Source organism: Macaca mulatta, chromosome 20, assembly GCF_049350105.2.
Source record: "Macaca mulatta isolate MMU2019108-1 chromosome 20, T2T-MMU8v2.0, whole genome shotgun sequence".
In the NCBI taxonomy this organism is placed as follows: domain Eukaryota; kingdom Metazoa; phylum Chordata; class Mammalia; order Primates; family Cercopithecidae; genus Macaca; species Macaca mulatta.
In genome coordinates, this window is record NC_133425.1 from 17,067,308 (window position 1) to 17,076,942 (window position 9,635).

The window sequence follows — 9,635 nt, forward strand, 5'->3', positions numbered from 1 at the left end:
AGCGGAGCTCTGCTGCTGATTCCGGGCTTCTGTGAAGAGTGGTTCATGCTCAGTGAGCCTGTAAATATGACCATACCTAAACAAGAGAGTTTTTCTCATGACCCAGGAGGAAGCGCTTCCTTGTTCTTCCCAGCGGAGACCTGGTTAGAAAGTGCCGGAGAGGGCTAGGTGCGGTGGCTCACGCCTGTAATCCCAGCATTTTAGGAGGCTGAGGTGGGCGGATCACTTGAGGTCAGGAGTTTGAGACCAGCGTGGGCAATGTGGTGAAACCCCATCTCTACTAACCATACAAAAATTAGCCAGGCATGGTGGCGCGCATCTGTAATCCCAGCTGCTCGAGAGGCTGAGGCAGGAGAATTGCTTGACCCGGGATGCAGAGTTTGTAGTGAGCTAAGATAGCCCCACTGCACTCCAGCCTGGGCGACAGAGCAAGACTCTGTCTCAAAAAAAAAAAAAAAAAAGAACCAGAAAGGTAAGCATATGCAAGAACCACTTACCTTTGTTTGGGGCTGCACTGTGGCCCCAGTGGGCGGGAGAGGCTTCTGTGAAGGCCGTTGACAGCTGCAGGCAGCGACATTCTCAGAAGCCCCTAGCAGACAGCTCATCTGGGCTCAGGGACACACCTGAGAGCCGGTGGCAGGAATGTAGAGACACTGCTTGGTGGTGGCCGAGCAGCCCAACGTCGTAGCTGCTGCCTGTCACTTTGGAGAATGTGAGAAACTGTGCCTGCCGGGGCTTGGATTCCCGAGCAGGGCCAAGTGATGAATGAAGGGAGCGCCTGCTCTGTACCACCCTGCACAGGGCCTTCACAGGTTGATCCTTACAATAAGCCTCCGAGCAGGTGTGCCGTTCCTCCCATTTCCACAGAAGCCCAGAAACATTGAGTCACTTCCCGAGTGTTAGTCAGCAGAACCAGGACTCAGGTGAGGCAGTTTGTCTCAAGCCACGTGGTTTCCGCCTTGTTCTGCCCTCCTCGTGATGAGTGGCTCAGCATTGCACGTTCACGGGGGCTTTGTAAGCACATGGGTTTCCTTCTTTGTTGTGACTGCCCACGGCCTCGCGACTGGATTCGACTCAGTATTCTGTGCACTGCTGAGTATTTCACATACTCATTTCATCGAGTTTCGCAGCGTCCACCCCTAGTGGGTGTTGTTCATACAATCTCCATGTCATAGTTGAGTAAACTGAGTCTCAGCGTGGTTGCCTGAGTTTACCCAGTGAGGCCTGGGACCTGAGCCTACACTCAATCACTCGAATTCCTGCTGAATTAAACTTTTATTTACATATTTATTTATTCATTTTTTTTTTTTTTTCTGAGATGGAGTCTTGCTTTGTCGCCCCTGCTAGAGTGCAGTGTCATGATCTTGGCCCACTGCAACCTCTGCCTCCTGGGTTCAAGTGATTCTCCTGTGTCAGCCTCCTGAGTAACTGGGATTACAGGCGTGCACCATCGCTCCTGGCTAATTTTGTATTTTTAATAGAGATGGGGGTTTCACCATGCTCGCCAGGCTGGTCTTGAACTCCTGACCTCAGGTGATCTGCCCACCTCAGCCTCCCAAAGTGCTGGGATTACAGGCATGAGCCACCGCGCCTGGCCTGAATTAAACTTAAGTGTTTACTTCAGTGGAAAAATGGGTTGGGATCTAAGAGATGTCCAAAAATACAGGAGTAGGCAGTTGGAGATGGAAATCTGTTCCTGCCCTTACTCTTTCATTTATGAAAGGGCATCCCAGGTACAGTGTCCCCCACAGTCACTTTCTAGCCCAGCAGTTCTCGGATGGGTTGGTTGCAGGACCACTTTATACTGTTAAAAATTATTGAGGATTTCAAAGAGTTTGAGTTTGCATGGATTATCTCTGTGTGTATTTATCATATTAGAAATTAAAACAGGTGTTGAAAACACGAGAACCCACAAAGCCACACATTCCATTAGTTGTGAGCGTGATGACGTCAGGGCACGTAGCCTCTGGAAAAGTCCACTGTGCACTTGTGAACAAATGAGGTGGAAAAGGCACATCACATCTTACTATTGTCATGAAAATAGCTGCGGCCTTGGGAACCTCCTGAGAGAGGTGTCCCGGTACCCTACACTGAAAACATTGGTCTGGCTCATTAACTTGTTTTTATCATGACTAGAAAGTTCTCATTTCATTTATTTGTTTCCTTTATAGGAGTAGAGTGGGCTAATAGGATCTAGGTTCACTTGATGCTTTAGAACCCAGCATTTCAGGGGCTTTAGCAAGATGGAAATTTCTGTCTCATGTCAAGTATCCAGGAGTGACGAGTGCAGAGATAGTCTGGTAGCTCCAAGGCGTCAGGGCACCCATGCCCCTTCTGTCTCATTGTGCCGTTCCAGTGCATTGCTTTTCTCCAAAATGGGGCAATTGGCCAAATGCTGTCCACCCAGCAAAAGGGAGGGCACACCACTTCTCCTCTAGGGTCCAGCCAGGGTGTGGCACTTACTGCTTCTGTTCCTGTACCATTGGCCAGAATTTAGTTCCAGAGCTGCGCCTGGCTGCCGGGGAGGCTTGGAAAGGTAGTCTGTATTCTCAGTGGCCCGGATGAAAGTTGGGGGTTCTCTTGGGAGAAAGGGAGAATGGCAACAGGGATGCTGGTAGCAGTGCCTGCTTTGCTTCCTCACTAGGTCGTACTGGCTGGGAATAGCTGCCCCTCACTGTGTGCCTTGGGCCTAGAACAGTAGGTTCTTGATACATCCTTGTGGGACTAAGTCCCTGCAAGTTGCTGGGACTCAACAAACTGAGACCCAGTTGCTTTTCAACCACCAAGACTCCCTGAGAGCTGCATCTTTTCATTCCCTCGGTTTGGAGGAATGTTCAGAGGCTGAGGAATGCCTTGTCATTGGAATCTCCTTGTCCCTGAGTTTCAGAAGCAAATAGAGTGAGAGTTTGGGCAGAAGAGGATTCATGGGAAAACATATCCAAATCACTTTGGTTTCTTCCTTTGGATAGAAATAATTTGGATCATGAGGGCCCCTGGGTGTCCTCGGGTGGCCACTTTGGAAGGCTGGGTGGGTGGTGGCTGTGATACTGTGGAAGATGGATGATGGACAAGCGTGCGGCCTTGGTGAGGAGTGACAGGGCTCTCGGTGTTTGCAGAGGAAGCTGCCTGAACAGGACATCGCACAAGGATCCTACATTGCCCTGCCACTGACGCTGCTGGTTCTGCTGGCCGGTTACAACCATGACAAGGTAGGAAATGCAGAGGCCTCAGGAGACGGCAGGCGTGTCAGGGAGAGCGAGTCCTCACAGCTGCAGGAGTGATAGCAGGGGGATATCCAGGGTCACAGAAAACACATTTCAGGGTCGGGAGGGCCCCTGAAGGCCTCAAGTCCACTCTTAGGTCTCCTTTCAAGGCTGTAAACTTCTGTAACATCTCCTAATCCTTAAACCTGGAACACCTCTAGGGACATGTTGGTCCCAGAGAGAGGCCAGCCCATCCCTAGTACAGCGGCCTGCCTCGTTTGAACTGAAACCCACCCATTAGCACATGGCAGCTGCTGCTCATGTCTGAAGAAGGTGTGTTGAGAAGTGAGGCTCCGCTGTTCGTCTGGCAGAAGCCTCCTCTTTGTACCCCTCTCTCTCACACGTTCTCTCTTTTCCAGCTCATTCCTTTGCTGCTGCAGTTAACAAGCCGGCTGCAGGGAGTCCGCGCGCTCGGTCAGGCAGCCTCTGACAATAGCGGCCCAGAAGATGCAAAGAGACAAGCCAAGAAACAGAAGACAAGGCGGACGTGAGGAGGAAGGGGCAGTTGCAGTCTCACTTGGGACAGGCCACAGCCAGGGGTCCGGCTGCCACCTGCCCATGGGATAAAGCCAAAAGCATGCGTCAGCTAACTTCAGCCTGTGCTGCTGGCCCCATGCCCCGTGTCCCGCATCACTGTGGCATCCTGCACCCATCCTCACCCCTCCATATGGCCCCTCGTGCAATGCAATGAATGGACCCTCCTGTCACTCTGCTGAACAGAATTTATTTTCTGAGTCAAATATAATTTATTATTTTTGTCAAAGAAGTATTTAAGCTGTGCTGTGGTGTGAGAATGTCATTCTTGATCTTCAGCCTTCGTTTGCAAGAAGAGTTCCAGTTAACATGGTGTTTGGATCCATGGTGAGGTACCCTAGGAATTTATCTGTTTTCTTCACTTCCCTTTGCATCTGAGATCCCTGCTGGAAACCACAGCACCCTGTATCCACTATTAGGAGGCTATGTTAGGAGGTAAAAATCAATAAAATGGCCCATTCATTTGTGTTGTAGCTCATCTCAGATGTATTTCTTGGATGGCATGCGCGTAACCCCCGGGGTCTTCAGTTAAGCCACATGTAGAGCAAGTCAGAGTCTTGAGTGAAGCTGACTAGGGCAAGACAAACACCAGCTCAGTCGACATAATCCCAGCTGCTTTTGGCCTCAGTGATAGAGAAATCGGAGATAGTGGGGATTGTGGCAAATTGAAGTGTTCCCACCACGTCTAAAGGAAGCTTAGGTACTCAACTCTGGCTCACCCCTGCCGCGCAGAAATGTGCGTTCACTTTTCTAGAGAAGCCAGAAAAAGATTTCTATGAAGTTTTCCCAATTTTAAACATTAGCCACAAATGCAGTGTTTTAAAAATAACTACACACTTTGGCCAAACAAAATGCCTACGTCGGCCGGGTGAGGCTTAAAGGTTGCCGGCTTGCCTGAGAGATCCAGAGGAAGTCACAGCATTTTAACAGCATGAACTTAATCCTTGCAGGAAGTCATTAAGTTAATTAGGTGATACTGAAGGAGGGGACACAGCCATGCATCCAACATTTATTGGGTGCCGCATAGGACAGGCATGGGTATGTGAGGATAAGTAGAGTAGACAACACTCTACAGCAAGCTGGAAGAGGCCAGGGGGCTCCATCTGCCTTGTTCTTTGTACCCCAATGCTTGGCACGTGGTGGGCATTCAGTAAGGAATGAATGAACGCATGCACACAGGAACGAATAGATGGGCACACAGCGCATGCCCTCACAGCACATGGCCCATCACTGGGTAGAAGGCAAGTCAGTAAGTAGACAGGGGTAATGCAGTGAGCCGAGGACCTCCAGGTGGAGGAACATGGGGGCCCCAGGAGCACAGAGCAGAGTTCTCGTCCCACCGGAGAGCTCAGGGAGCTTTCTGGATATGATGCGTGAGCAGAGTCCAAAAGGACGAAGCACGGAGAGAGGGAAAACAAGGCGGAAGTTCTTGTTAGGTGCCACTACCACCGCAGAGGGTCAGCTTGGGGGACTCCGTGGCTCTTGGGGGCCAACCGCAGAGCTGCCCTCTTCCCACCTATCAGCTAGCTTGGTGTTGGCACCGTGGAAGGAAAGTGAACAGTGTTGAAGATCTGGGACAGATGTGGTATTAATACAGAATCCTTTTCTTGGAGTGTTTTCCAACTCTTATTCCAAGTGGACTCCCAGAAACATCCCTTTTGAATGTTAATGGGATTTTTATTGACGGGGTGTAAAGGTTAAGAGCTTGTGAAAGATACCATTAAGTGTCAATACACTCCATCCAGTTCCGGAGGCTGCCAGTAAGTGGCAGGCTTTCCCCATCGCTGGCTGCAGGTCTCCCTTGGCCTTGGTGGAACTTGTGTGGGTCATTCTCAGTCCATTTGAAAGTTGGGCCTGTTTGGTTGTACGTAATTTTCTGTTCATCATTTTTCTGGCAGTCTCAGGACAGAACTCCTCTGATCCTCCTGTGAGAAGTAAACAATGTTATTAGATTTTTTTTTTTTTTTTGAGACGGAGTTTTGCTCTTGTGGCCCAGGCTGGAGCGCAGTAGGGTGATCTCAGCTCACTGCAACCTCTGCCTCCCGGTTTCAAGCGATTTCCTGCCTCAGCCTCCCGAGTAGCTGGGATTACAGGTGCCCACCACCATGCCCAGCTAATTTTTTTGTATTTTTAGTAGAGACTGGGTTTCACCATATTGTCCAGGCTGGTCTTGAACTCCTTACCTCAGGTGATCCACCAACCTCAGCCTCCCAAAGTGCTGGGATTATAGGTGAGAGCTACCGCACCCGGCCTGTTATTAGATTTGGAATGGGACAAAAGTCATATGAGAGACTTGTTTGCTGAGGAATTTAAAAAAAAAATGGTCTAAGATGGCGGGTTCTTGGGGAACTCTGTTCTGTCCACATTTTTGCCTATTAAAGTGGCCATAAAAACAACCATAAATCCTTGATGAGGAGCTTTAGGGCAGTGCCATTCTTTTTTAATTAAAAACTATTTTATTTTTTTGTAGAGACGGTCTCGGCTATGTTGACCAGGCTGGTCTTGAACTCTTGGCCTTAAGTGATCCTTCTGCGTCAAAGTGCTGAGATGATAGGCATGAGTCACCATACTTGGCCAGGGCAGTGCCATTCTAAGGCAATGGCTTCACTTCAGTTTTCTGGGGTTACAGCAGATGGGAAGGGCCGAAGGTGGCATGAGAACGTATGTGTGTGTGTGTGTTTGTGTGTGTGTGTGTGTATGTGCATGTGTGTGTGGAAGGATTGGTGAGATGACTGGAGGAAGAGGCAGTCCTTGTGCTTAACTCTCATGGCCTAAATAGCGAGAAACAAAGATTCAGGAAATAAGGAAAAAACAAATGAGTGATTGCCTCTCTGGATCAAGCACACCAGCAGGCACAACCAGCCTTTCTTGAGCTACTGTGTGCCAGGCACCATGGCGCACCCTTGCATGCATGTGGACGCTTCATGAGTTCATGAAGCAGGTATACTTCCAGCCCCATTTTTCAGAGAAAGAAACTGAGGCTGAACAATCTGGCAGCTGTCAGGTGGCAGAGCAGGGGTTTGAACCCAGGTCCAAGAGTTCTTAACCACTATGTTTTCCTGCCCTTGATGTATGAAATGAGATGATGTAGTCATGTGCCAGCTTGTCTAGGGATGACTCAGAGGTTTAGAGATGGATGTCACATGGATGTCATACAGGAGAGGCAGGCATAAGCTGTAGTAAAGTTAGGAAAGGCACAGTGACGTGGAGCAGTGTGTGCAGTGGACAGGTTCATGGCTGGGGGCGAGAATGGTGGAGGACTTTTGATTATTTCATCAGTGTTGTTTCTGTAACCAAAGAGCTGCATGACCAGACCCTGAGATCTAGTTCCTTAGTAGGAATAATTATTAGGCACAATTCCCTTTACTTAAAAGCTGGGGCCACCCTGAAGTATGAGTTGGAAAGAGTTTGGAGGATAATGTTTGCTTGGTTGCCTTCTGTTTAGGCTGATGTTCAGTGGGGGTCAAGGGCTGTGTGTCCAATCCCTGGCATGTGGGGGGTGTTTGTAGTACATAGCCAGCCTCAGGATGGCCCCCAGGGATCCACACTGCCTTTTTATATGGCCCCCTGCCACACTGAATCAGGCTGGCTTTGGGCAACCAGTGGGAAGTGGCGGAAGTGAGTGATGATGTGTGACTTCTCGGGCTAGGTCATCACAGGCATTGCACTTTGGCTCTCGGGAAGCCAACTGCCTTGTGTGAGGGTGCTCAGGCAGTCTCGTGGGGAGGGGTGAGTCCCCTGGCCCCCAGCCTGTACAGCTTGCACATGAGCCAGCTTGGAAGCGAATTTCCCAGCCCCGGTCAAGCCTTCTGATGAGTGCAGCTCCAGTTGACATCCGATTTCCACCACTCAAGAGACCCCAGGTCAGTGCTGCCCAGCTGAGCTCTTCCCGGGTTCTTTATTTCCCTCTAAAATGAGCTGTTTTAATTTTAGAAAACTTAAAAACATAGTGACAGTGAAGCACGGATATGCCTTACACACAGTCCCAAGTCAGTACTGACTTCAAGCTACGTCCTCTCTTTCCAAGAAAGAGAAAGCAGAGAACAAAGTTCAATCTACAGTGTCTTCCCAAATTCTTGACCCACAGGATCTGCGAATGTGTTCTATGACTGTATTAAGCCTCTAAGTTTGGGAGTAACTTATGCAACATTAGGCAAATGGAATAGTGCTCAATAAATGTCTGTCACATGAATCGGCAGTGACCATGGATGCATTTCTAGTTGTGTATTAGTTAAGGCTCTTTTGGTTTCAAGTAACAGAAATCCACCTCCAACTAGCTTGAGCAAAATGGGACATTTCTCTGATCAAGTAACGGAGAAATCCAGGAGTGTCTGGCTTCGTGCATAGCTGGACCCAGGCTCAATTTCCACCTCCTGACTCTGCTTCCCTTGGTTCCAACTCTTTCAGGAATCAGCATTCCGAAAGACCACGCTGCTAGAAACAGACAGGCCCATCCTTTCAGCCGGGTCCAGGACTGTTTGCTCAGTCACTGCTCTCAGAGGCAGGGGCAGAGGCAGATGCCGGGCACACATCCACAGAAGTGGAGATGGCAGGGAACTGAGAGTGGAGTGTTGGAAAGCTGGCTTTTGCCTATGGGTTCTGCTTCTGACATCATCCGGCAATGTCGGGCTTTACATTGGCCCCATCTGCAGACCCAGCAGAAGGACAGCTTCCATCCCACCGCATCACATGCCAGTCCTGGGACAGGGAAATGACTTATGGGCAACCTTTCCAGAATCACCGGGGCCTGGCCACACATGAGCCACGCCCATGCTTATGTGACAGACGGCCCCTGTGCCTGGGGTGCTGTATTACCCAGGGGAACAAGTGGTCCTGGGTGGGTAAAAGCAACAGAAGAGAAGTCAGCTCCACTTCCTTCCAAAACCTGATGAGAAGGCCTGGTCAAAATCACCCTCCAGGCCCAGTGTGGTGGCTCACACCTGTAATCCCAGCACTTTGGGAGGCTGAGGCGGGCGGATCATGAGGTCAAGAGATCGAGACCATCCTGGCCAACGTGCTAAAACCCTGTCTCTACTAAAAATACAAAAATTAGCTGGGCGTGGTGGCAGGTGCCTGTAGTCCCAGCTACTTGGGAGGCTGAGGCATGAGAATTGCTTGAACTGGGGAGGCAGAGATTGCAGTGAGCCAAGATCGCACCATTGCACTCTAGCCTGGCGACCGAGTAAGACCAAAAATAAAAAAAATCACCCTCCATTTTTGGCTTTCTCTTTCGTTAGCAAAATGAACCTGATTTTCTGACCATGACCATGAAATGCCTAGAGAAGGGAGACATTCATTTTCCAGTGGGCCTACTGTGTGCTGGGGTGGCGAGACTCTTCCTGCCCTGGAACTTGCTGAGGTTGGGGAAGATATGATATGGCTGGCTTCCTTGTACTTTTTCAGTGGGGGCGGGTGTTTATGCTTCGTGATACAATGGTGGGATCTTGGTTGGAATATGAACTTTTTTTTTGAGATGAAGTCATGTTCTGTTCCTCAGGCTGGAGTACAGTGGCACCATCACAGCTCACTGCAGCCTTGATCTCCCGGGTCAAGGGATCATGGTGCCTCAGCCTGCTTTGTAGCTGGGACTACAGGAGTGCACCACCACGCCTGGCTAATTTTTTTTTTTTTTTTTTTAATCTTTGTAGAGATGAGCTCTCACTAGGTTGCCCAGGCTGGTCTTGAACTCCTGAGCTCAAGCAGTCCTCCCACCTGCCTCCCTAAGTGTTGGGATTACAGGCAAGAGCCACCACGCCCAGCCAGGATCACAGACATTTAAATTTCACCCCTTCTACTAGAAATTTAAATGTCTGTGATCCTGGGGTTGTTTAAGGTGTC

General features: G+C 49.7%; 1 protein-coding gene across 3 annotated transcripts in view; it reads left to right on the forward strand.

Annotated features, from left to right (window-relative positions):
• LOC714226 (BOS complex subunit NOMO1) overlaps window positions 1–4,275 on the forward strand; it is a 63,134-nt gene extending 58,859 nt beyond the window's left edge. Inside the window, exons 30-32 of one of the 3 annotated variants that reach the window (XM_077987181.1) lie at window positions 3,117–3,209; window positions 3,623–3,750; window positions 4,077–4,275. In XM_077987181.1, coding sequence (XP_077843307.1) covers window positions 3,117–3,209; window positions 3,623–3,750; window positions 4,077–4,128 — 273 coding nt within the window. In that variant the 3' untranslated portion in view covers window positions 4,129–4,275. Of the gene's footprint in view, window positions 1–427; window positions 577–3,116; window positions 3,210–3,622; window positions 3,986–4,076 lie in introns of those variants that run through there. The other 2 variants (XM_077987182.1, XM_077987183.1) reach the window with 2 other exon arrangements.
• The last annotated feature ends 5,360 nt before the right edge of the window (window positions 4,276–9,635 follow it).